This window comes from Ambystoma mexicanum, chromosome 7p (assembly GCF_040938575.1).
Source record: "Ambystoma mexicanum isolate Mex_15411 chromosome 7p, UKY_AmexF1_1, whole genome shotgun sequence".
NCBI classification, from domain to species: Eukaryota; Metazoa; Chordata; class Amphibia; order Caudata; family Ambystomatidae; genus Ambystoma; species Ambystoma mexicanum.
Window position 1 is genome coordinate 363,329,604 of NC_090939.1, and position 27,988 is coordinate 363,357,591.

Consider the following 27,988-nt stretch of genomic DNA (forward strand, 5'->3'; position numbering starts at 1 on the left):
AGAATTGAGCTTCAATTCTGTCCCAGTATAGTCGGTTTTGGGGAATCCAAGTTTCAGCCCCATAGGCAATTACAGGAATTACCTTCTGTAAATAAAATGTTATAACATGGCTATACGAGAATTTGCCAAACTTGGCTAAAAGTATTTTGGCCTGCGAAGTCAGTGATAGAAGCTTCCCAGATATACTGTTTTGCTGGGGCTTATTCAAGACTGAATTGCTAAACATAATGCCAAGATATTTATATTCATTTATTAGAGTTAATTTCTGCTCTTGTAATAACCATTCATTATGTTTCCAATGTTTCAAGTTGGTGTTTTTCAATTCCATTACTTGGGTTTTTTCCAAATTAAGTATTAGGTTGTTTTTGGTAACATAAGATCCCAGCTGATTGAGCAACAACTGCAATCCGCTGGGCGTTTGCGAAATTAGAACCAAATCGTCGGCATATAAGAGCCAGGCAATAACCTGATTACCAAGCTTGGGTGCATCGTTAATTACTTTTAAGAATTCCACACCCAAATCAAAAATAAACAAGTTGAATAATGTTGACGCTAGAATGCAGCCTTGTTTAAGGCTGCGTCTTGTATGAATAGTTTCTGATAATAGCCCATTTAAGTTAAGTTTGACCTGCATTGAAGTATTAGTGTGTAGTAGCCTTATTAGCGAGATGAGAGAAAACAGACAGCCATAATTCATTAGTTTGTTGAGTAATAGTTGTCGATCAACAGAGTCAAATGCGACTCGGAAATCAACAAAGGCAAGGTAAAGAGGTTGTTGTTTGACTGCATAAGCTGTTTTAATAGCATTGAGTATAGTTATGTTAATAGCAGTACCTAAGCCCGCAACAAATCCTGTCTGAAAAGGATCACAACAATTTTCTTTGGAGGACCAAATATTTAGGTCTCTCAGAATAATTCTGGCAAAGATTTTCCCAGGAGCATCGAGAAGTGCTATAGGACGATAGCTCGCTGGGTCCGTGCGGTTCCCCTTTTTGTAAATAGGGACTACCACAGCTCTACACCATTGCTTTGCTTGGATAGAGAAAAATAAAGAGTATAAAATACTGGCCCACAGTTCCGGATTTAATTTCAGAATATAATTCGACAGGCTATCTGGCCCTGGGGCTCTAGATGAACTTGCTCTATTGATATAGAGCAATATGTCATCTCGGTCGAATTTAAGAAAGAACCTAAGGTTAGCCGATCTCAGTGTTGTATCATGACAATTATTTTGTGGTAGAGCATACATGTTTGTAAAATATTCGACCCAACACTTTTCAGGTACATCATTGCTTTGAGATGCAAGTTGAGATGACACTGTACCTGCATTGATAAACTTCCAGATCTGAGAGGTATTTTTCGTTTGTACTACCTGAAGCCATTGCTCACCGTCTTTTTGATACATCTTAGCTTTATACGCCCGAATCCAATTTTTATAGTCAGTCGTTATCTTTCTTAAAGCTAGGTCACGATATTTCGTCAACAGAAGCAATGACTGTCTTTTCTGTTTCCTAAATAGGGACTTTCTATTTCTGACCAATTGATCGAATACATGAGTAGGGCGCGTATTATTAGATAGTTTATGACAAGATGTATTAACAGTGGCAAACATATGTATTTTATCGTGATATTCTAATAAATCATGTGCTGCATCTAATGGAAAACACTGTTCTCTCATAAGATCTTTGTCTAACGCTTCCAAGTCAGAATGCGTCCAGCGTAATCTAGTGAGCTGTGAATTGACATTCAAATTTTTTATCTGATGTTGACATTGCTGTTTCCTGCTGTGACCATGGAGCCTAATTTCAAACGTCAGCATCAGATGATCACTATCTACAGTAGGCATAATGTCAAATTTTGGGATCTGATCAAATAACAATCTGTCTACATAAACATAATCAATAGTTGCTTTGTGTGATCCGCTTAACCAGGTATCGGAGGCTGGAATATCAGTTTTATAAGCACCATTTAACATTAGCAAATCCCAGGTTTTAACAAAGCAAGACCACTGAGTGACCCGTTCCGAATTTCCTTTTTTATTTGGAGAGAGGAGATGAATATTTAAATCTCCAGCAAGAATAACATGTGCAATATTAGAAGAGCCTACAATGTTCTCCATAATTGTATTAAGATCCTTTATAAAAGTAGAGGTTAGTATAGCTACGGGATTCCAATAGAGATTGATGATTGCTATTTTTACATTCCCGATTGAGATTATAGACCATTGCATAAAGGAATTCGGAGAGGGACAGTCAGCTTCATTGATTATAGTAGTGAGGTCAGATATTATTGCCAAACCAGACATTGGTCTACCTTTCTGACCTTTAAACGCAGGGACTAAATGAATGTGATGGTTGTCCCAAGACGGTGAAGTCATTAACCAGGTCTCTTGTAGAAGCACTACATCAAATTCTTTCAATTTACAATTTATGTCGTTCAATAAGTGCTTGTAACCTCTAGTGTTAAGTGTTAAGTGCTTAAGATTCTAATTTTCTGTGTCAAGGGACACAGTTCGTCATAGGCTAGTTATGCATCCTTACAACAACAACAACTACTAGCCTTAGCTACAGAAGCCGTACTTTCTTTATGAGTGGTGCCTGGAATATGTCCCCCAGCCACCGCTCTTCCTCGGTGTTGCGTGTCTTCTATTGAAGGACTTTCACCCTGGGTAGGAATTAATTTAAATCCTAGCTCAAAAAGCTCCAATCTTGCGGACCATATAATATTAAAAATTGCACACGATTTGATCCAAAGACAGGAGACAGTTAAGTCATTTTCATCAGGAAATTCTATCCAATCAATATCTCCTGAGGCCAGACACTCCAACATTGGGATATCCGAGAATATTTCCACAATACTTCGCCTGTTCATAATACATTTTGCAAAGGATCCTCCTCGACAACTAAGGAATACTGAATATAGTTGGGGCAATTTCTTCTGGTTACCAGTCCCCAAGGACATTGGGGTCACTTTCTCTGTGTGTAATGTTTCTAAGATAGTATTTGGTTTATCATTTGCTTCTGGCAGTTTGAATGTAACATTCCTAGAGTTCGCTCTCTGACCTGCAATTTTTGAGGAATCGTAACTAAGGTTAAAATTAGATAATTTCATAGCAGATTTAACTGTCTTTTGCTCTAAGGTTAGGGCCACCAAACAGTCCTTAATCGAAGATAGAATATCAGTTTGGATGTTTGTCTGTACTACCGGTATAACTGGTGTGACAGGCACGCTTTTTGTAATTTTCGCATATACTTCATCTTGAGGCAACAGACTGATTGGATTCGTAATAAGTTCAGCACTTTTAATCAAAGTTTTGGGCATAACGGAGGACAGCGGATGAGATACAACTGGACTTGATTGAAATTGACTCATATAGTCTTCTACTGCTTTCTTAATTTCTGCGTGATTAGATGGGTGAACACATTGGTCAAAGTTATTTTCAGAGACCAGCTTGGATGGTGCTGTCACCCGCACTTCAACAGACGGGGTCTCGCACTCACTTTCACAAGTCTCTACCACCTGCAGTAACTCATCTAATGGTGAGTGGTTTAAGTTTATCTGCGGGCGATTCCCCCCATCTTTTATATTTTTTTTCTTTTCTTGTACTAGATTGGTGTATTTTTTAGTTATAGCATTAGAAACCAATCTCAAACCACTAACTGGTTTTGGAAACGATTTTATAAACTGTTTAGTGTGAGCAGTAGATGGAACTCTTAGTTTTTTGATTTTTTGTTTTCTTAATAGATCTAATAAATTCAGATCCATGTTTCTTATTATTTTTATCAAAAATCATATATGCTTCTTTCTGTACCGGCGCATTTTCTACTATACAAGATGTCTTTAGCGGAAAAACCGTGGGTAGTTCAACTATTGGTTCCAATGGTATTGAGGGTACTGTGATAGGGACTTCAACAGAAATTTCACGAATTATTCCCTCTAAAAAGGGGACAACAACCTTGGAGCACGATTTGGACTTATTAGTTGTGCAACGAGTGCATTGTGACCCAATCTGATCAATAGTCACTTTCAATAGGGTTACAGTTTCCAGTATTTGACTTAAAGATGTCAGAGCAACTTTATCATCAAGCACTTGCCTTTGGGCCAGGGAATCAGCAATCGTTTTTTGCCATATAACGGTATTTTTAAGGTTATCAGTAATAAAGTTTACCTTTGAGTCAAGCACTTCGAACAGTTTAGCAAGAGATGTAATTGCAATATTCATCACCTCCAGCATTATAATTGGGGATTTTTCCAAAGGTGACTCTCTAGTTATAATAGGATTCACTCGATCAGGTCTTCGTGGTGTTGGGGGAATAAATGAAATGGAGGTTTCAGAATCAGAAGTACTTTCATTCTGAAATAATACAGGAGATTTGGAGAGATCATGATTATTATCCCCAGCCGAGAAGCAAGAAGCCGATGAATGAAGATCAATAATGGCATCATCCACAACATCAACAACAACTTTAGACTTTTTTACTAAGCTCATAACATTGCCTGTACGGGCATTCTGTAATATCATAGTGTCTGACAGTGAAATATTACAGGGCTGTTCACAGCCTTTGTTAATAGCATTTGTATCCAATATGGTTGGCGAGCTCATTAACGGTTGTTTTTTAGCTAAAGAATCTTGACTAACAGAAATCGGTTGGGCCTCCACATTTGATACACTTAAGTTTGTTAATTCTGGCATCTTTGCCAACAAACGACTAGCATGCAGTACTCCAAACCCAAAGTCTCGGATATCGCCAGCCGGTGTAGTAGAGCGAGTACGCTTTCTTCCAGCTCGTTTGTCCGACTGAAGGCCCTTTAAAAAAGGGCGAGTTAATTTTGAGGATGTCACAGGACTAGTTCTCTTTGAACAATCTGAATACACACGTAATCGTGAGGAGCATGGCATATCCGTACGCAAGTTATAGATTGTACTTCTTTTGTCCACCATAATAAAGTATAAAAAGGAAATATACTGACCATGTATACCTGATAAATTATTAAAAAAAGAGAGGGTGTGGTTTGAAAATAGAAGTTAAATTACACCTGAGAAAGTCCAATGCTAATGATTTCACGATTAGAAAATACTTTGTTTGTCAATAGAGCCCCCCCACTCGGCTTTCACGGGTGCGCGCAGTGCGTGCACGAGTCGGCTTATATAGGCACGCCCACTGATAATAGAGTGCAATGCCTAAACAAACAAAAAGAGATGGTTAAGTAACGTGTTACTATTTAAAGTCAATTTCTAAGCTTCTTCTGAGTGTCTAAACCCCAAGAATCCACATGCCACACGCCGCGACGAACGCGCCTAAAATGAGCTTGAAAGTGTGATCCTGCCGGTACTTTGATTTCAATATGATTTCCCAGGCAGAATGCTCCCAAAACTGTGAAGCGACGGTGGGTAGAAACTCACAGCCCTCTTGCAATATCGTACTAAGTATATAGTATTGTGATTTGTCTCTTTACCTCTTCACCGCCCAACAGCCCAACAGAAATACAGCGCCCTTTTCGCTGCCGGGCTTCTCGCCGCAAGGGTGCTTCACGGGTGTTTAAATCGTCCGTGTGGGTCACGTGATTCGTCACGTGTTGTCCTCGAGCCCAGCCTCCTCCAGGAAGCAACACGGAATGATTAAAATCCAGCAAGAGCAGAATCCAAGCTCGCAGTGCTGAATAAGAAAGTAAGCGTTTGTAAAGTACACACAGAAAAATGCACTCCAGCAGAAACACAGTACTTTTAATCACGTTGCCTTTCATTCAGCAATTGCAAATGACTTTGATATGAATTACTGGAGCACCCCGGTCAGAGTGTATATTGACTTTACACTCACTGGTCGCACGCAGCAGCGTTCTTACTCCTGGCGTCTTTTGTGTTGGGCTCCTCTAGGTTTCTGCTGCTTCCTGGCTTCTCCATTCTCCACCTTCCTCTCGTGATCTGCACCGCACATACCACCTGCTCTCCTGGCTTTCTTTGGTGGCAGCTGCTGTCACAGGGAGCTCCACGGCTTCTCCACACCAGACCCACTTCAGCGGATGTCAGGACCACAGGACCCTTTCACAGCCGATCATGGCTACAGCGTCCTCTTTGCCTGCGTAGTACTGCTCCAGCCACCTGCGTCTCCAGCTTCCTTTGTACCAGCCCTTTCATCATCCATCAGAATGCTGGGCATTTCTTATATCCATCAGGTGGGATAAGTGACCCCAGGTTTAGGTCGTTGAGTTCTCTGCCTCCCCAAGCTCCCTCCACCCAAGTGATTCTCCCTCGCATATCCACCCCCAGGATTGGGATCCAAATGTGATGGCCATTCCCTGGCCACCTTAAATGAGGAGTATGGGGAAAAAGATGTGCGGACACTCTTGGGTTCAACATATGTTACAGTCAGTGGGCCTCATTACGAGTGTGCCTTTTGTTAACAATGGTGCTGGTAAGCTACCAGCACCGTTGTTACCGGACCGGCACACTATGAGGTCTGTGAGCGGGTGCCTTTCTGCCCACCTGGTCTAACCTGGCGGGCAGAACGCACCCACTCGCAGACCTTGACGGTTGCACCAGCACCATTCAAGAATTGCGCCGGCGCATCTGTCCTCCCCATTTCCATTGAGTCCAATGGGACTCAAATGGGAATGGGGATTCATATTTTCCAGTGCCCGGCAATAGGGAATTACCAGGACCGTTGGGCTTGTAATGCCCCGGCAGGTCCTCCTTTACCAGTATGGAATCATAATGAGGCCCAGTGTCTTTCATAGAATCTGTCCTTTTTAAGTAAATGTTTGAGCAGTAGTTTTGCATAGCCTATGTTCAAAAGTCGATAGAAGATAATGCAGCTCATTATAAGTTTACTGGTATTTCACCGGGAAATCTGTCAGGATACCAACAAATGGCATTACTATTCCCGCCACCTGATATACCGGTGTTACAAACCAGTAAATTCCCATTCCATGGAGTTTGATAGGACTCCATGTGGATTTGCCGGTATTACCAGCACTGTAAAAATGGTAATGTCCACCGGCAAACATGTAGTTTGCTGGTCCAGAAAAGTGGCAGTAAGCGTTATTACCAGCACTTTTTTTCTGGACGGCAAACTTATAATGAGTCCAATGTCTGCTTATAGAGAGTAGTACAGTTTCCATGTGCCCTTATACATTGATTACATGGTATTTATTTATTTTTTTTGCAAACTCACCGGATGTTGACTATCATAGTGGAGCACTTCCTATCAGTGGTTTTGTGAAATAATATCATCTCAAACTGGCCCTTAGCTTCCTTAATCAGGAAGTCTAAAAACGAAATTTCGTTTTGGCTGTATGTGGCAGTGAATTACTGCGTTAATCCAAGTAAACAAAAGTCGACCTCATGCATGTATCCGATCGTATCTCCTCATACTGCATGTAACAGGATGTTTCCCGGATCCACTTAGGAGGCGGATCGCTTTCAGTTCCAAGCTTTATACTTTGGTCTATGTTCAGCATCCATGGCATTCACAAAGGTTATGGCCCCCCGGGAAGCCATGATAAATGTTGTGTGGATATGTCTCTATCTGCACCTGCATAACTGGCTGATTAATGCCCCTTCGTCATCCACTGCATACAAGAGCAACACTATTTTATGCTTCCTCTGGATTTCATTGGAGGGCTCTTCAAAATCAGTAAGGGAAAGTATCCCTGCCACCTTATCAGGGCAGGAAATCTACAGGCCAGACTCTCAGATCTGTTAAGAAATTATTGCACATTAGCTCATCAGTGATTGATAGTACAGTGTACATGGCTGCATCAATCATTCTTTCAGCTTTTCTGGGGCAGGAATCAAACTAGGCACCTCATTGCTTCATCCACTGTTCCACTCGGATGCTGCTTCAACAGATTATTCCAGGCAGATCAAGGTGTCCACCCTCACATCAAGGAGGGAATGGTGTGGTAGCTCATACATGATCACACTCGCTGTGGATTACCCCTGAATAACTCAAAACCTGGTTCTTGCTAGCCTGGTCCTAGCTAGCCTGGATCGTGCTTCTCCTTTTTTCACGTGTGGGTCGCCTGCCCCTCATCTGCATCCCTCTCCACTGAGCTTTCTGACTCTTTCATCTCCTGCTCTGTCACACCTTTTTTTAAGGGATAGTTGCTGAATGCAAAGGACCAAACCGTGATGCTCTATACCCTGATGCTGTCCTGTCAGTTCACGTTTACAGTCACCCGTCCTTCCTTATCGGCCTATGCTAAACAGCTTCTTTTTCATTTTATGTCTCAAGGCACATGTTGAGCCTTATACCTGTAACCTGGTTTCTGAGTTATATTTTCTTCAGGAGGGGTCTGAACTGGGCCTGGTTCAGTCTAACATGAGAGTTCCACTGACAGCAGTTGTGTCATTTAGGGTCTCCTGGATCTCCATTACCTATGTTGAGAAATGTATCCCATGCATTTCTAGAGGCATACATATTTCTGTTTCTGAACTCTACCTAAGGGTTGTGCCAAAGTCTATTTTCCTCCACACTCCCTCCCCTTTTGGACCCACAGTTATTTCCGATTTTCAACTCCACAAGGATTTACTCCTTCTTGTGCTGTGTCAGATTTCTCGGGATTATAGTGAACATCCTCCCCTCCCCCTTGATGTTGGTACAGTGGTGAGACTTTACCTGGACAGGATTTTGGTCATTAGCCAGTGTGATGAATGGCTTGTCACATTCTTCCTGCATAGGGATGGTTGAAGGCCAACAATGGTGACTCAAAGCAGGTTTATTGGGACAACATGACATATGAGTCATCTTGTATGTCACCCCTTGGCTCTCGTCACAACCGCTATACTCATGTTATATTTGCTTTCTGGATGTCCTTGTTGGGGGCTACTGCATGACCACAACCTGGGTGACACCTGAGAAATTGATCACTCATCATAAGGTGTATGTTGCCAAGACAGTCATTTGAATCGATGGTTATGTTTTACATCAATGACTGATGGACACATTATATTTTGGTTTGTTTTCAGTGCATTTTAGAGTTTGGTCTGTGTTTGTCGTGCAATTTACCCTTAAATGCTTCTTTATCCTCATTCTGTAAGGACTGGGGCGAGGTAGAGGGCCGAGAAGGTCATGTCAAGATTAGATACCAGCAATCTGGTTACTTTGAATCCTTCTCTTCTCTTCTCAGTCCAACTTTACTCTCCCAAGCAACCAAAGAGGTAATTGCTGGTTGGTACATTTATGGACTATAGACAGGTGGATCAATGGCTGAGTGTTACCTTTATAACCTCCCTGCATTAGGGCAAGGGTCGGGCGTCATCTCAAACAAGGGGGATTCCTATTGGAGGAAACATAAGAGAGTAACGTGTTTCACCAGATATAAAAAAAAAGAACTGGGCAAGAAAAAGAAGGACTGCTCGTAGTGGGATTACGGTAAACAACCTTGAGATTGGTTTGCTACATTGTATCCACACAGGGATGCCAAACACAGAGCTTCATGGACTCTTTCTAAACTATTTATTCGGTCTGCAGTACGGGCTCTTTTAGGTCACTCAGAATGACCTCAAAGTTGGAGATAATTCCTTCAAACGTTGGCCAGGAGATTCAAGTGATCCTTTGTTACTCCCAACCAACATTGTTTTCCTTATTAACAGCATCCCCTGCCACCTCCCCATTGGCTACACATGCTTCACTGCGGATCCTCCTCCATCATGATACTTTTCGCACTCCAGAAGATTGCTTATAGGCCCTCCTTTCATGATGAAAACGACACTTGCAGGGCCCACACCCGTACGGTTATGCACCTTATAGCACTGCAGACACCTCCTCGCAGCTACTGAACCCCCACTAACTAGTCCAGTTGCACCACCACTGTTCATGAGCAGGTGCATGACCTCTGCAGACCATCATGTTCATACCCCAGGTCTTCCACATCACCAACTCTACTTCTAAAAGGCGTAATCTCTTCAGCAACATTAACAATGTCATTTTGCTTCACTCCATTTGCTCCCAGAAAATGAACCTAGCAGACTCAAAGCATCAGAACATTGATACTGACTTTCCTTCACACTGATGTTGACTTAATTCTCTCGTGATTGTTACCTTTTATGGGTGCAGTATATGTCTTATCAATTTTCAGCACCCCCCATCACTTCCTGCTTCTTTGCTTAGATGTTGTTTCCAGGCTTACAGCAGGGGTTCAAGGCCAGTCATGTGGTACATTGGGCCAATATCTAGACACATTTATCTGCGTGTTTTATTCATACCAAATACATGCTTGAGATTCTGTTATGCGAATGTAGACACCCATGGAACACCCTAATGCTACTCTGCTAGCTTCCAACTGCCACACTCTTTCACAGCCTGCACCCAACACGCAAATCACATCACATGCAACCACTATTCTACTGACATGTTCATTAATCATTCAGGACAAACCATAATAAAGGTGCTACAATCAAAAAGCTTGTTGTGATGTGGAACATTGTGCACCAGTGGAATCCCAGTGTCTGGCACAGGGAATTGTTGCTTCTACGAAATGTTTTGTACATAGAGTAGCCCCAGAGGCAAATGTGTTCAAAGCTAGGCATGGGCTTCTGATTGTACTTGGTGTTCACCATGAAAAGATACAGGCACCTACAAATAATTCCAAACCCTATATAAACCCTGGTATAAATTATAATGTTAGTATCAAGCTAAGTCACTCTGAACTTTCTCCAGAAGGAAATTGGCCATGCAGAGGAGAAACCTGTCATTATAGTGTAAACTCCTCCATTTTGAGGATCATTTTATTTTTCAAGCCCTACAGTCAGTAAGTGATTGTAGGCTGTAAGTCGGGAATGTAACATTATAATATTATGAACACATGATTAATAAAATTGTAAGGACTACTGATGTCTCATATTGTATTACATTGCCTAGTAAATAGTCTGTTTAATCCTGTCATTTTTCAGATTGCCTTCGAGGCCTATACAAATGGATTCTCAAGTGAAATAGCATTGGATGACATCAAACTGATGCATGGATCCTGTAATCAAAGTGCTTATCCAGAACCAACCCCAGTGCCCACCATTCCCACAACCACACAGCTGCCTAGTGAGTATGCTGTGCTTTTCCAGCTTTATCATGGAATGCATTTGTGTTTACACCTGTTGACTCATGGGTTTTTTCCATGTATTTGATGCATTTGTGTACATGAGAAAAACAAAGCAATTCAAAAGAAACTATTTTGGCATTCAGTACATTCCCAATAGAATGTGGGTCCATTTCACCACTGTGCCAACAATATCACATGTCTCTCCTCCTGCCACCGCAATCTGTTAAATTAGCGGCATCAGGCCTCCAAATGCTCCTCAGGTAAGCATATATACTACTGCGTATTGCTACCGTCACTTATGTTTTTTTTTAATTTTGAATCATTGTTTAGAGATGTATTGCTCTGTACTATTCGTCTAACTAAACCTTTATCATAAGATATGCTTTAAGTTATTCTAGGAATACATTGACTACATATCTCATGCAATGTACTGTACTATACTGTTTCCTGTTAAATGTTATCCCTGCTTGGTCTTGAACCATTCCACCATTGCAGCTAGCATTTAACTGCTTTACTTTGCTGGTGCCGTTAAATTTATGCGCACTGCCTTTCAGACCTTACGTGGTAGTTGCCGCCATTACATTTTCTCACAGCTGCACTGTCACCATTAGCCACAACTCTTGTCTTTTGACTGCACACCACGGCAATCAATACTACCTTTTACACCCGTAGACCGCTTCACTAATAGAAGGCCAGTTGCCGCACCTTGCACATTCACTACTGCAGCCAAATTCATACACCCTAAATGCACCTATGCCGCTAGAGCCGTATTTTCACTGCTGTCATGCTATAACTGCCATATATTGTTTGTGCATTTGCTGCCTATACCTTAGCAATAACCTGGACTCATCCTGCGGCTAGACCATCACTGTCTAACAACTTTACTCGAATGTGCTGCAGCCACCAGACGTGACCCATGTTCTGCTCTTCGCCATATGAAGCCGGTACATAGTACCCTATACTAGTCTTACTCTACCATCCGTCATCCTAACATGGTAGATTATCACAACAACATACAGCTAAAGCAGTACATTGTTAGCAGCCCCCATTGATCACCTAATTTATCAGCTACACAACAAATACTGCCACCCAAAATTGTGAACATGGAAGCTCCTTTCCCACTAACTACAATCCCTCTACTACTATTGCTACTTACTTATTGCCTAGCCTTAACACCTTACCTGACTCCTACAATGAACCTACCATGCTCTGCAGGCACATTTATCCAACTTGGTCAGGGACTTGCCCGCCTCGACTGCGCCCGACACCATCCTATGCATCGTCCTACACCATTCCACAGTTAAACTGCACCTTTCCCCCAGTCTCCACCGCCTACCAACTACATATCCCCCATGAAGGATACTGCCAATCCTGACTCACTATTATATGACCTCCCTCCCCCTTCATTGTCTTCAGATGGACCCACAAGACTCTACCCACTATCCACAAGGACCCTCTGCAATCACCTGAAGAGTGCTATAGCTTCCATGCCTGACACTCAAATCCCACTGGCCCCTTAGCCTTCATATCATATCACTGGCCATCTATGAAGGTCCCGAATCTCATCTTGCACTCTCCGACCCCAACCTGGTAAACACCAAACGCCATGCCCTAACCAACACATATTTCAGACCAACACTACCACTTCTCTTCTCAACATACCGCATACACCTACCATCGTAACTAATCTTGAAAGCCTTGTGAATACTGCTACTGCCTCACTTTTAGATGATGCTCAAATCCTCAGGGCTCCTTGGCCCTCACAACTTATCATGGGTCACCTAAGAAGATCTCAATTATCCTCCTAATCATTTATACCTAAACTGAATAAATGCCTAACGCCTTTCCACAACCAACAAAAATCCCAGGCGAATACTACCTTCACTGACCATAACATCATAAACATAGATGCACACAGCACACCCCAAACCACACCAGGCACAACCAAAAACCCCAATTACAGGGGATCCATCACTCATAAACCTACCATCCCTAATACTATTGCTTTAAAAGGTGCCCTCACTAATGCAGATCTATTACAGCCCATGCCTTGGATATTGCAGATGCCATAAAAACTAATGACCTTGACTTTTTAGCAGTAACTGAAACATGGCTACACACAGCCTCAGGCCCCCTTCTTTCCTTAGCCATATCGGTAGGCTTTGCTATCTATAGGAAAGACAGACCCACCACAAGAGGAGGTGGAGTAGCACTACTAGCCAAAGCGACCCTTAACATAAGAGTAGCCCATGAACTACCATTCACGCCGGGAGAAGTCATCTCGCTAAAAATCATTCTCTCACCTACTTGAACACTTACACTCCACATTATCTACAGAACTCAGGTTCCATCTCTACCATCGAAGATGATGTCACAAAACACCTTGCACATAATATGAAGCCTCAGTCCAAAGTGAAGATTATGGGCGATTTCAATTTAGGTTTGTATGATCCTCTAGACACCTATGCAAATCTTACGGCTAACTCCATTGAAGCCCAAGGATTTACTCAAAGAATCACTGCACCTACTCATGACAAATGACGCATTTTAGATTGGTTAGTTGATACCAACTGCTCCACTAACATTCATTCTAATTCTCCCTTGCCTTGGTCAGACCACAACCTTATCATATTCTCCACCACCATTACTACAAAAACCTTGAAACAGCATCAATCTACACCTTTAGCCCCATCTAGAAACCTCAAAAATATCAACTGTGACAGTATGTTACCACTACTAACTCCTATCTTTGACCTAGTAAACTTGTACAGTGACCCTTCAACTTTGGTCAGCCACTATAATGAAATTATGCTTGCAGCTATAGAAAAAACTGCTCCACTAAAAAGCAAAAAGATCAAACCCTTAGCTCATGTAAATTCAAGGTTCTCCCTTGAACTCAAAGCCCTTAGGACCTTAAAAAGATCTGCCGAAAACAAATGGATCAAATCAACTTTGCAAGAAAATAAAATACTATTCCAAACCCTAGCTTCTAACTACAAGAATTAAATAATTAAATCTAAAGTGAAGTATACAATCAAAGTATATCTAAGGCCCAATCCAACCACGGAGAATTGGAATCACCAGCACCCACTTCAGATTTCACAACTAAAGATGATCAATGGTGTTCCAATATTCAGAATGCTCTGGCCGACAAAATCTCATTAAAACAAAGGAAAATAGAACAAAAATATCCATCCTTAACCTTACTCCTTCAACCACATACCTTTCACCTAACAACACTAAGGTAACTAAATTTACATTCTCTCCGCTTACAACTACTGATACCATCAACATCATAAAAAGCCTAAAGCCATCCAGATGTAAAGGCGATATTTGCCCTGCTACCCTGATTAAAGATTGTGCAGTTGAACTGGCACTTTTTTTCACCAGTCTCATCAATTACTCTTTCACCTCCAAAACAGTCCCTATTGACTTAAAAACAGCCTGGGAATTACCTCTACTAAAAAAGCCCATCTTAGACCCTAACATACCAACCAATTTTCGCCATATAACTACAGTCCCCTTCTTACTTAAAATATTAGATCGCGCAGCCTACCTGCAAATCCAAAAACATCTATAAGATCATCATCTCTTGGGCTTAAGACAATCAGGTTTCAGGCCAGTTCATGGCACCGAAACTGCCTTACTCGATCTGAAAACGCGAATGGATCAGTACATAGACAAAGGAGAACTCTGTATCCTTCTATTGCTTGACCTCTCAGCAGCATTTAACCTAGTCAATCATGACATTTTATGCCAACACCTTGAGACTGCAGCCCAATTATCCCCAACCTCCATCAACTGGATCAAATTGTTTCTATCTAACAGAACAATGAGGGTCTTTTCAGACAGTTCAGAAGCTCACCCTGCACGGTAAACTGTAGCATACCGCAAGGTTCTTGCTTCGCTCCCACACTCTATAATGCGTTCACCAAGCTCCTTTCGACAAACTTGATAAAATGGGTATCACATATACCAATTATGTGGATGATATGCAAATTCTAATACCACTATCTGGATGTTATGGTACAGACCCAAAAATCTCCACAAAATATACCTTGCAATCTAAGCCAGGATGGCCCTCAATTAACTATACCTCAATGATGCTAAGACAGAGATTATCATCATTGGAAATAAAACGAAACTCAGTAACCTTCTACAGCACTACAAGTCTTTCATCATTGATGGCAACACCATCCCAGTGGCCAACGAAATAAAAACCCTTGGAATCTATATTGATTCCACACTCACCTTAAATAGACAGTTCAGTGCTGTTGCCACTTCAGCCACTTACACGGCTAAACTGATAAGAGCCAGCCACCCTTTTCTCTCTACGGAAAACTCTATCACCCTGGCAAGGGCTTTGATGCTCTCCAGGATTGATTAGTGCATCTCTCTCTTTGCTGGGACCAGTACTAGAAACATAAAAAAAATTACAAACAGTACAAAACAATGTCATAAGAGCAGCATTAAATATCCCTAGTCACAATCACATCTCATCCACTAGAAGGAATATCCATTGGCTTCCTGTCCATGACAGAATAAAATTCAAAATCTTGACACTGACGGTCAAATGCAATGCTAATAAGGCCCCTAAATACCTTAGCAGCCTCATTTGTAAAGTCAATACTAACAGACCAACCCTCCCCCCCCGCTTATACTAAACTGCTCTACACCCCCTGTTACAGGAGACAGAAAGCAGGAGGCTCAAGTTTCCTGGTTAAAGCTCCAAAACTGTGGAACGCCATCCCCCACAATCTGAGAAATGGTATGTCCTTCTGGTCATTCAGAAAAAAAACCTTAAAACTCTGCTCTACAGATCTGCCCTTCTGCAATAGTCCCTAGGCCCTTCATTCTAGTACAAACTAGGACAAGGTTTAACAACAATTTATACATATGTACATTTTGAGATTCTTGCTCTTGAACATAATGTACATTTGCTGTTTAACATTTTATGCTTTGAGTGTCTAATGCTTTATACATAATGTATGATATAACTGGTAATGCAATGCCTCTAAGACTTCAAAGTTGTAACCATATCCTCAAGCAATAATCAGCACCTAGTTGCCTTTGGGCTATGCATGCTTTATAAATGAATAAATAAATCAAAATAAATATATAAATACATAAATAAATAAATTGTCGATGCTTGCACTGCATCAGCAAACCCATCTGCTTGGCAGTTTACAGATCCAGGTTTGTATACTCGAACGCCTATGCTATGGAAATAGGTGGCAGGCTGAAGGTTTGTACCCATAGTTACGATACAGAAGGGCAGTTTTTGCAGTTTCTTCTGGCAGAAACCACCACATATCTTACAACCATGAGCAGAGAACGCATGAGTGTGCAGGAAGTAGGACCTCCCTACTGAAAGATAATCTTGATTCACCCGACCGTGATTTACAGCCAGGCAGAGTGTCTTTGTAGCTTGCGGCGAGCAAATACCAATGGCCTAGAAGGATGGTGTTTTTCTGCAGCACGGCTTTCATCCACTAGTGGTTGATCCCATCAACTATGTCAGCCCTTTGGCAGATGCACATGTTCCACAGGTGTTCTCCTAAAAGAGCTACCCCACATTAGATGATGTACTGAAACTGCTTGAATCAGCATCCTAACAATAATCTCCTAATCAAGAGCAAGCTCCAAACATATCCCATTCCCACATCTTCTTTAATGCCTTGGAGTGATCGCTGATGTATTGATTTCCAACAGTGCCATACCTCCTTAACCACAAAACTCTGATTGCACCATAAGTGAAATAAATACAGACCAATACACATTGTCCAACTATTGACAAACTCTTAACATACTGTCCAAACCCACAGGAAGAGCAGTCGTGGCTCTGCTGAAGGCCTAATTTGAAGTTAATTATTTACCTGATGCGCTTCAGTCATAGTTCAGACCAGACCAAAGCACTGACCATGCGCGTCTACTTCACTGTCTAAGAAAGACACCTGAAGACAAACATATCTTCCGTCCATCTTGTCATGCCTGGTGCAAATTTAGACTAATACTCCCATTCCATGAATTCATTATTCAACAAAAGATACACGAATGGATTTCCTGCTTGGATCTCCCTCATCTATTTTTTTGTTTATTGTGTATGTACTTCCTCTTGAGAACCGTATTATGTCTTCAGATTCTCTTTTTACTAATAGTTGTAGAACACTAAGATAGCAAGCTATCAATGACTGTTTGGGTGCAAAGTGCCTGAAAAAATAAAACACACCAAAAGTGAAAGATGCTGAGTGAGGCAATATATAGAGAGATTGGGGTCATCCTGCATCTGCCAGTCCTCAAACAATGGTCATTTGCCTTCCAACATGAGAAAGCAGGAGGTTCTATTCCATGGAATTTTCATATTGCGCCAATATGCCCAAAGGCCTTAGGGCACAGTTTGTTGGTAGTTATTTTTTGTTTGTTCAAATTTCCTAAGTAGTAAAGACAGGCTTCAACCATTTCCAAATGTACTCAATGCTTCACATTATCTGCATTGACTGCAATAGTACCTCTTGGTCTGGTCCACACTGACAAAAGGCCTGGACATTCAGCTCCCAATAGTTCTCCAAATTTCCCTGCAATGGCTTTAGAATACCATGGCTATAACAATTGTTCACATAAAGTGAACGTTTTGCTTAATCTCTTACAATGTGTTTCGGGTGTCCATGCATGAGTTCAAGGCACTGTGCATGTTGTATCAAGCTTCAAATAATTTGTGTCCACACTTATTGCACCAACATTTGCATAACACTTCAGAGCATCAGTGTCTTGTCAGTCCATTGTCCCAAAACATGCAACATTCATTTTGGAGGACAATTTTGTTTCTCTATAGTCACAGGTTTGTGGAACTGTTGTTTTTCTACATCTTGCTGTATTGATTTGGATGCAACGGAACACAGAACACACAGAGATCCTTCAACACCATTATTTGTTGTCTATAAGAAGACATTGAAGGAGTGCCCATAGGAGTGGGAAACCAACTCAAAAAGTCAATTATTGGGCAACAGTGTCAGGATGGCTAATATCAGAAAAGGATTTTCTTCTACTTGTTTTGGTCCTTTTCAGGATTTACTAATTATGACCCCTCCCAGCCAAGATATGCACTCATGGGAGAATACTACAACCGTCCAAGCCACAGTTCATAAGGCTGCAAAGCTTCCTTTTAGCTTTGGTGGCATTGCTGCTAATACTAGGATCTGAGTTAGAGCACTGTCCAGTCTATGTTCTTGCTCCTTCTCTCCAATGTCTTCTTGCCCTTGCCTGGATCTGGGACAAGAGGCCCAGAAAGCCCCTTGCTCTATTCTCAAAGCACAGTCTCAATTCCCTCACAGCATGTCCTGTTTGGCTGAGCTAGCTCTTGCTCCTTGAATCGAAATGTGGCCTATTTGGCTTAGCCCGCTCCTGACCCAAAACACACTCAAAGTGTGGACTAATTAGCTTTGTCCTTTCCTGCATCCCCCACTACCTCTCCTTTCCCTCTCACTGCTAAAACATCAACTAACTAGAACAGTGTCATTACCTATTGTTAAATGGCTAAATCAATGGCAATATTCCAAGGGAAGAAACCAGGCAGCAGGGTGGAGACAAACCACAATAGATTAGTACGTTGCTGATGCTGGGCGTGTTGAATACTAACATTATGTGTTCTTGTCTCTACGTGTAGAGAGTTTTTGGACTAAGCAAACAGCTCCTTCAAAATATGGTTATATGGTGACTAATGACTTTGGCTCGAAAATGATTTGGTTGAATAAGAATATCTTCGCATTCACCGGATATGGCCTCTAAGAACTTATTTCCCCTCATTTTACGTAGAACATTGAGCAACATGGGAACATTCCAGAGCAGTGAGACTTAATTAGGTAAAGCATTCTGTTACTTCCCAAAGCTAGATCCACGTTAAATAAATACCTTAACAATAATATTAATGAAAGTATTGGTTCAGCGAGTATCTAATGCATAGTAACTACGTCATTACTCACACAAAGCCTGCCTCATTTTATATGGTGGCTTGGACATTAATTGTTCCAATCAACATTCAGAATGGCGGATGTGTTTCACTGTTAGCATAAGAACATATCATTGGTGTTTTACAAATGGTTTTAATTCCTCCCTAGTGGATACCGAGGGCCTGCATGAGTGGCCAGGTTTGTTTACCCCAATTACTTTATTTGTCTTTTTCCAGGGCTTCCACAGGCTGGGAGCTCATGAAGGCTATTTGCAACCTTGAAGTAAGGATGGATGGGTGGGTGGGTGCCCAGGGAAATGAGCAGCACCACCCTCGGCTGCTGAAGTATCCAGAAGGTGACCTCAATCTCTCAGAATCAGTTCACACATAAAGCATTTGACTTGCGTGGTCTGCTCTGGGATTTGTACTGCTAAGGTGGGCTTGATGCATATTCCTACTCTTTGAGTGGATTCACAGACCAAACTCAGATGAAGTTGCAAGTCTCCAGGTTCTCGCCATCTTTAGTACATATCCTCTGGATTTGATTTAACACAGTTTTTGATTATCTTTCAAGAAAATGTGCAGCTGCCGGCAGAAGTGCAAATGCACAATTAGAGAAATGTTGTCTGTGTTCTGCAAAAGCCATTTTAATATGGAGTTTTTTGTAATACATCAGAACGTTCTGCCAGTCATGTAGTATTTTAAGGCTTTTACAACCCAGTTAATATCTAGATACTATAATTCTATTTTAGGCCAGCTCTTCTCTGGGGGAAATATTAGCTGGATAAGGTACAGGAAAGGTTGGTAAGGATCAGGCCTGGGCTGGCCTCTAGAGGACTCTGGAGATGTCCCGGTAGGCCTCTGCACCCTGGGCCTCTTTTGTGTGGTATTTCCACATTTTTTCATAGGAAATGGTTTGGGCTTGCTTAAAATGTGTAATTTGGAGCCACTTTGAACATTATTTCCACAGCCTCTTTTGGCTCCCAGTCCACCCCTGGTACGGATCACCTCTTTTGTGATTTCACAACTTACAAATTCTACATAGAGGCACTGGTTTCTATTATGTATTATTGCATACAAATCAGGCGTTGAACTTCATCATCTTTCGACTGGAAGGGCTCATCATGTACACCGTTCTAAGTAAGGGCCAGTGCCATAATGCAATCGTTACTAATAAACTCCCTGCAATACCCAATCAAACCTAAAAAAGGCTCACATTTGTTTCTTGATTATTGGAAGGGATACACTGAGTACTGAGATTATCTTATTAGAAAAAATCACAAATAGTTTATTGTGGGCTGGGTGAGGCAACATTTTTTGGGATTGGTTGTAAACCAAACCTTTTGCAAGACCTGACCTGTCATATACACATGACACATCATATTCCCAGGTTTTGCTATGAATGATGATGTCATCTAAGAGGCCCCTGGAAAGTTCCAGTACAGACCTAGAACAGAATGCATATGTTACTGTAAAGTTCCAGGTGCCCTGTGAAACATAAACTAGTGAACTGAAGAAACCTGTCAGAGCGCAAAAAGGTTGTTTTCTCTTAGTAGGCAATTGGGCACTTAAAAAAAGAGATATTAATATTTTTCAAAGTTTTCTCTATTAATGTATCCATCTTCATCTTGGGGTATGTGTCTAACTTCAAAAGCTCATTGACTTCTGAACATCAATCTACTGTCACCAGCACATATCAGGCTTTTGTGCCAAAAAGATTGTGGAATGCAACGGTTTATGGGATAATTCTATGATTAGTAGTGTCAACATTATGTTTAAAATGTCCTCATTTATGATTCATCTTCTGTCCACTGTTCATCTATAGCGTCTAAGATTTATAGATTTTCCTCTTGGTAAATGAACATGGTGAAAATACCAACTGCCCCTTCCAGGCAAATCCGAAAACACATAAGGAACATGATTTAGGATTGTTTTTTTTAGCTCGTGTTGCTGTGGACCAGGTATATCCTTAGGTATTAAAGTGGAGACTAAGTGCTGCTGGTGTTTCTACGTTTTTTGGAAGCCATAGGCGTTACATTACTTTTCTTCTTGCATAACCATAGCCAATATGAATAATTGATTTGGTCTTTTTTGCAGTGATGACACTGCAGGACTTTATAGTTTATATCCCCTAAGGCCTTGCTGACAATTGTGGGAGCAGACCCCTAATTACCTAAGCCCAAACTGGGTACACTGCCTGAGAAACAAGTGCACGTTTTGTATGCAAAGCAAGGTTTATTGTGCAAACATCAGGGGAGCAGTTAGATGGTACAAAACTAACCCTTGTCTCAACAATCTACGTCAATTGATATATTTTCATACATTTTAGCAACAGTTTAAACACTCCCAGATGTTTTATGACCACCCACCCATTGGACAAAACATTTACAAATAACTTCCATCTTTTCCAAATTAATTCTTTCTCATTGGTCTTTGACAATCGTTATGACCATCTTCAGCTTGTGTTCAAAGTCTGCCTTTGCTGGTGATTAGTCCATGGTAGGTTGTGACATCATGGTACAATAAAACATTCACATATAGCATACTTTATTACTTAATAACAACAGGCCTAGAACCTTTTAATCTTAAGTGTGATTGTACATGCTCCGCTTGAATATTTTAGCAATATGAGGCAGGTCTGAACAAAAAATGCTCTCTTTGAACTAGCGGTTATGATCTCATCCACCTCCGACTCCTGGCTCCTCTTAAGACATTCTAATTGATGCAATGACTGCTCCAACACATACAGCCTCTAGTTCACCCTGGGAAAACAATTGAACACCAGAAACCCTGGCCTTATGTCCCATCTTTATTGCCGCCCAAACAAATTAGCATCCCCCTCTACGAGAGCTCAATGCAATGAGCAAAATAACATCTTTTCCTTGCAGAACTGCTAAACCATAAACCTATGTCCTGCTCGCAAGCTGACCTTCTACTTGTATGACTCATTCTTCCTCCAACAACCCCCAAGCAAAACCAGAATACCCCAGCTACCTAAAATTCATTGTGCAACTGCTAACTGCAAAGTCCACATAAATTCACAAAACCCCACTACATGCAGTTTTATGTAAAGTCTGCATGCACTGAAACCCTCTCTGTCTCCAAGGTTCAATGTACTTCAGAGAATCCTGTGTGTACATTTTGTTCATGTTGCATTTGCGGTTTTAGCATTGTATCTTTCTATGCAAATGCAGCTCTAATATGTATCAATTCTAGACAAACAGCAACACTAAAAGTAACATATCCCATCCATAATTAACTACACTCGCTACTTATGACATTGCAACATCCCGCCCAGTTCATCGCCACGCCCAGTCATCTATACGGTAGTCGCAACATGAACCCCTCATAAACATGGGACCCTTCCTGGCCACCCCAACAATCGTTTTAACTAACAAATCATAATCATCTTCTTGGTGAACTACCCTACAATCATCCCTCGGGTCTGTCCTAATATATATACTCCTCCACCAAACAACCCTAACTCGTCCCCCGAACAGTTCTGCAATTTACCCGCTTGTCCACGCAAGCATGCCAATTTGGAGCGGGCCACAATACAACTTCATTTTGAGTACCCATGTGGGATGAAGTAGTGGTGGCCCTAGCCCTGGGAAGGATTACATTCATCATGGCAGTAGCTGTTCGCACCTGGGCAGAGCAACATTGTGATAGCATTTGACAGGAACAGAAAAGAATGAGCAAACCATGATTCTGGTGTGTATTTTTCACAGTTCCGTGAAGCCTTATGCTTCACTACACTGGCCTTTGCTCATACATTATGGGGAAAATGATATGTCTTTCAGGCTGTCAGTACTGGGAAACTTGTTTCCCTTAGTGTGTTACTCTGTTACTACTTTGGTTACTTTTGTATCACTTCTGTGAAGAAACCTGAGACGTGACTGAAGGAGGCCTGGCAACCAACTTCTTCTGTCTTGCTTGTGATCTTTAGTAGTCCTGCGAAGGAGCTACAACTCTTGGAGTGGAGGGACAATCCATTCCCGACATCTGCTCAATGCCCAGTGCCCTGCCTATGGAAGCCTTCAGAAGTTCCCTGGAACTGTCCTATAGCAGGCAAGCTTTGTTTTTTGTGCTACCATGCTGCCGGCTTCACCCTACCGAGTTTCGGCCTGAACTTGGGGGACCCTCAGCTGTCCCTACAAGACTATCTCCTGTGGAATATTGGTGTCCTAGCATCAAGGGGACCCAATATAGGAGGGAAAATCTGATTGCAGCGGCTGTGTCCTTTTGCATCACCCTGCTGCAGTGACCACCATCCGAAATAGCTTAGCTGAACCAAGTCCAGTCTCGAGAAGGGTGCTGCATAGAGTTTTTCTGCATTCTTCGATCGAGAGTCCTTGGAACAGTAAAAGACACCAACCAGAGATCAGCGCAAACCTGCAACCATTGTCAATCGAGGACTATCACTTTTGGTGGGAAAAACAAAGTTGGACACTATTCCTTTGTTTTGTCAAGCCTGAGGAAGAATCAGAGTATGGGGAGTCAATTACAGAGTTTCTAACCTACCCTTATACAACCATTATAAGTCAATCGGCTTATAATAAATCAGATTTATAACAATATTGGCTTTGGCAGTGCTTGCCTGTGCAAGACATCTGACTGTATTTGGGGCTACTTGTGGGCATTAGTTTTACTTGAATCCTAACCCCAAGCAACCCTTCACTGGACCCCAGAGACCATACCTGCATTTTTTCCGGCATCCTAACTTCTGTGAACCTGTAACCTAAACTATTGGGCAAAAGGGCCCAGGCGACTTAGGGCTGGACAATTTTAGTTAGGGATCATCTCTGTGGACCTTTCTGTGCATAATACTTGTCTAACCTTTCCTTTTACAGGAGTTTCTGATATGTATTATGCCCTAAATCAAAGTGAATGTGTACATGTATTTAGTTTTATAGTGTTGTGTGATATATCTCTACCCTACTAGTATTAATTTTTCTATAGTGTGTTTTGGCCATAAATAAATAACAATTCTTCTGTGATTCCCATTGTGTTACCTCATTGTGGACCCTTTAAAAGCTCACCCCAAGTGAAGAACCTAGGCTAAACCACCTATCACTGCTACTTACACTGGTTTGGCTACAGCTTCCCAGAGTTGTTCCTGTCACAATATAGGTTGGCCTTCTATCCATTTGTCTACCAGGCCAGAGTATAGAAAATCAGTCCTAACAGTGGGGAATCCTGAGATCGCTGCAGGAAAGACCGGCAAGAGGTAACACTGCTCGCCAGAGCCCCTCTGGATTACAGGAAGAGTGATAGAGAACCCGCAAATGAGATCAATGCGCATGGAGGACCGGCCACACACCGAGGAGTGACAGGGAAGGTTCACCGAGGCCGGGGCTCTCCAGAGGCATGGTCTGGGTGACAGCGCAGGCTGAACAAACTGGAATGCAAACTAAATGGGTCTGGAGACGAGAAAAGGAAACTATTAAATACCGAACAATTTGCCAAGTACGAAGTGAGTTTTGAATAATAATGAATGGGTCAGAAAACCAAAGATGAACTAATGAATACCACACAAGATGAAATGCATGAATTCGTTTGAATGCTGAATTATAGAAAAAGATATGAGCATATCAGAGGAATTAAATGGACGTGAGCAGCATTTGTGAATGAAGCGAAGTTAAAGAAACAGCATTTGCAATTCAAGGGAAAAAGTGCATAAAGTAAAACGCTATTGGGTAGTGTGAAAGCAAGCTGGTAACCCGAAGTGAACTTATAAATCAGATGGAGAAAGGAAAACTGTGTTGTCAAGGAAGTCCTATGAGAAAGTATGAACTGTTCTAAAGTGCCACAGGTTATCGTTGCGTGACCTGTGATGGGTGGATCTTTTGGCCCGACAACTGCGGCTAGACCGAGGAACCCTTTGTTGGAATGAACCAATAGGAGTCAAGAGACTGATGCTGGGCAGCCTAAGCATTGTGCAAATGATGGCAATAAAAGGCAAACCAAACAAGTGGATATAACTGTGAATTTGATGCCTTGTGAAACTGTGTTGAACTTGGGGAAGCGATCCCCGGGACCTTCTTGTGGAACTGTGATGAACGTGGGGAAAGGTACCCCAAGGCCATTTGGTTGGAAATGTTTGAACTTGGGGAAGGGAGCTGAAAACAAGCCTGATGCTGGAAGAAGCTCAGAACTTTATTTTCAACACTGTTAAATTGATACATGACTCTTCTTCAATCTTTTTTCATGGGGTGAGGTCTAGTGAGAGAGTCTGCACTTCCCTCAATAATGGGGCTCAATGCATTTACGATGTTCAGAGCCATGTGTGCGAAGTGTGTTATTCAATGACCCCCCGAGCCTCCCCAGAACCGGCCCGTGTATGAAGCTTCCACAAAGCCCTTTCGGAGAAGGAGTTTGAGTGGGAAGGGGTGGGTCACTCCATGGCTCTCTCACTTCTCAGACTCTAAGTCCCACACTGATTTTCTTAAACAGTGTTGCACAAGAGCATGGTCCTGGTCGAGTTTGTCACCCCACTCAAACATTCACATTAAACTTGAAAGCATTCAAGCTGAGCAGAGCCCAATAAGTGTTGTAGCACAGAATTTGGGGGGCCACCTGTGAGCCATGCTGTGGGCCCTTGACCCAAGCTCCTTGACAGAGCACAGGGTATGCCGCATCGCAGGCCTGCCCAAACCACCATGTGCGTACAATGTCAATGATGATTATGTCGCTGCAGGGACATGCACTACTCCAAGTGAAAGAAGTAAAGAAGTAAATATGTTTTTTAATCAACGCGTATATGTTTTGCACAGAAAGAAGGGGGCAGTGCCTCATCCCAAAATCTACCAGCCACCATTGGTGGCTGGTGAGTTTGGAGGGTGTAAGTATTTGCCACGAATATGCGATTGCGACCGAGCATAGCGAGGGGGCCTGAACTAATGAAAACTGGTTGGGGGGCCAGGGGGATTCTTCCCCCTAAAATGAGAAAATATTTTGAATAATGGGTTAACATGGTGCATTACACAGCACACTTTCTGTGAAAATGTGGGTAGAAGGCCAGACCATTTGCAATCGTTTTTTTAAGGTATAAAGTAATGAATGAAAAACAAGTAAAGTAGATGCAAGTCACTAAAAGTGCACCAGCACATTTCCCAATGCATTGTCATGCTGGTCCCATCAATATATGCCAGTATAAAAAAAAATAATCTTGCTTGTTGTGCCCATACTTTTCCACGCTGGCTACACCAGCTTATGCTAGTATTCCCATATAAGAACATATTCATGTTTTGAGATGTTTTTTATAGTATGATTACTGGCACTAGGCACACAGCTCTGCCAATATATGCCAGTACTCCTATGTAAATAAATACTCCCTTTGGTTTTGTCAATAAAAGTGGCATGCCACAATAAGATAGCATGTCTTAACTGGTTCCAATGTAAGCCAGTCGAGACCCATAAGAACACTTACCATCATAGATGGTCAGTTAATAAAAAGTCATTCTACTGTAAGAAATATATAGGGTGCTACACCAAAACGTTAGTCTAGCAAGGTAATACTACTTATCATGCAATATTTATCAAAGATGATGAGTATTAAATGTCATGCCACAGTAAGCAATGGCTAGAATCGCTGTACCAAAATGGCATTCTAGCCAGGTAATGACACACATGACCATGGCTTTGCCAGAAAATACCGGTAAAACGTGCACAGTCGAAAAAGGATGTGTCAAAAATCCTCTAGTGATCCCTAGTCACCCGGGGCATTAAATACACACACACTCACAAACACACACACACACACACACACACACACACACCCCCCCCCTATTCACTCACCCACCATTTACTCACCCATGAACCTCTCACGTCTGCTTGTACTGCATTCTCCACACAGGAACGCACTCACCCTCCCAGAACATTCAAGTACACACTATCACATTCCTACTCGTTCACCCACCACTAACTAACCCATACACCTTCTCTCGTATCCAGTCACACTGCATTCTCCACACAGACACGTACCCATCTAGAATATTGAAACACATTATCACATTCATACTCTTTCACCGACCAGTCACTCACTCATACACCTTCTCTTGCATCCACTCTCACTTCATTCTCTACACAGGAACACACCCACTCACTCAGCCAGAAGCTTAAAATAACCCACACACACACACTATAACATATCATCTCATTCACCCACCACTCACTGACCCATATCACATACATACATCTGACACACACTTTACACATGCAAAATACACATCACACAAAAAAGTCTATTTACCTGTTTATCCAGCTTTGGTCTGTCCCTCCAGGCAACCCCTGGCTCTTCTGTGCTGCTCCCTCATGGGTGAAGACTCTGCCAGGGCACCCCAGACCCGGTGTGGCAGGGCCCTCGCTACTCCAGGTGCACATTTTTCTTTTACAGGGGTAGTAAGGGAGTTTACAAGGGTAGCAAGGGAGAACTCAGAGGTCACAGCTGAGACCCCTGGCAACCCCCAAATGACATACCTGTTTAAGTTTCTTTTTGAATGAGTTGAGTGATTTTGTTTCTCTGAAATCCGAGGCGATGGATGGAGTGAAGACTCTTGGTGCTCATATGAAAAAGGCACTTTTGCTGACCTTTGTCAGCTTAGCTCTAGGCACTACAAACACATTGGTGCTGTTGGGTCTGAGGGTTTTAAGAACAGTTTTCCTCTTTATAGTTTTGCCAAGGTATTGTGGGTTGGATCCATCCAGACATTAATCAGTTATTATCAGCAGGCAGTATTCTATCCTGGCATCCATTGGTAGCCAGAGTAATTTTTCTTGCCTCTGATAGGTGTTCATGTTTTTTTTCAGTCCTGCTATTGCCCTGACAGCACTGTTCTATGGGCCTTAATGTCTAGCACTGTCACCTTTTCCCATTCCCACCAAGAGACTACTGCAACAGTCGATCTTGGAGTTAACAATGGTGCTAGCCACTGTCTCCCAGCTTTATTTTGTGAGATATGGGTGGACTTGGGATACTCGCCTGATGTAGTAAGCTGTGGTTAA

At 42.0% G+C, this 27,988-nt stretch overlaps 1 protein-coding gene across 1 annotated transcript in view; it reads left to right on the plus strand.

The window, feature by feature from the left end:
• Positions 1 to 27,988, plus strand: part of TMPRSS15 (transmembrane serine protease 15) — a 1,663,368-nt gene that overhangs the window by 598,921 nt on the left and 1,036,459 nt on the right. Inside the window, 1 exon segment of the mRNA XM_069636234.1 lies at positions 10,895 to 11,036. Coding sequence (XP_069492335.1) covers positions 10,895 to 11,036 — 142 coding nt within the window.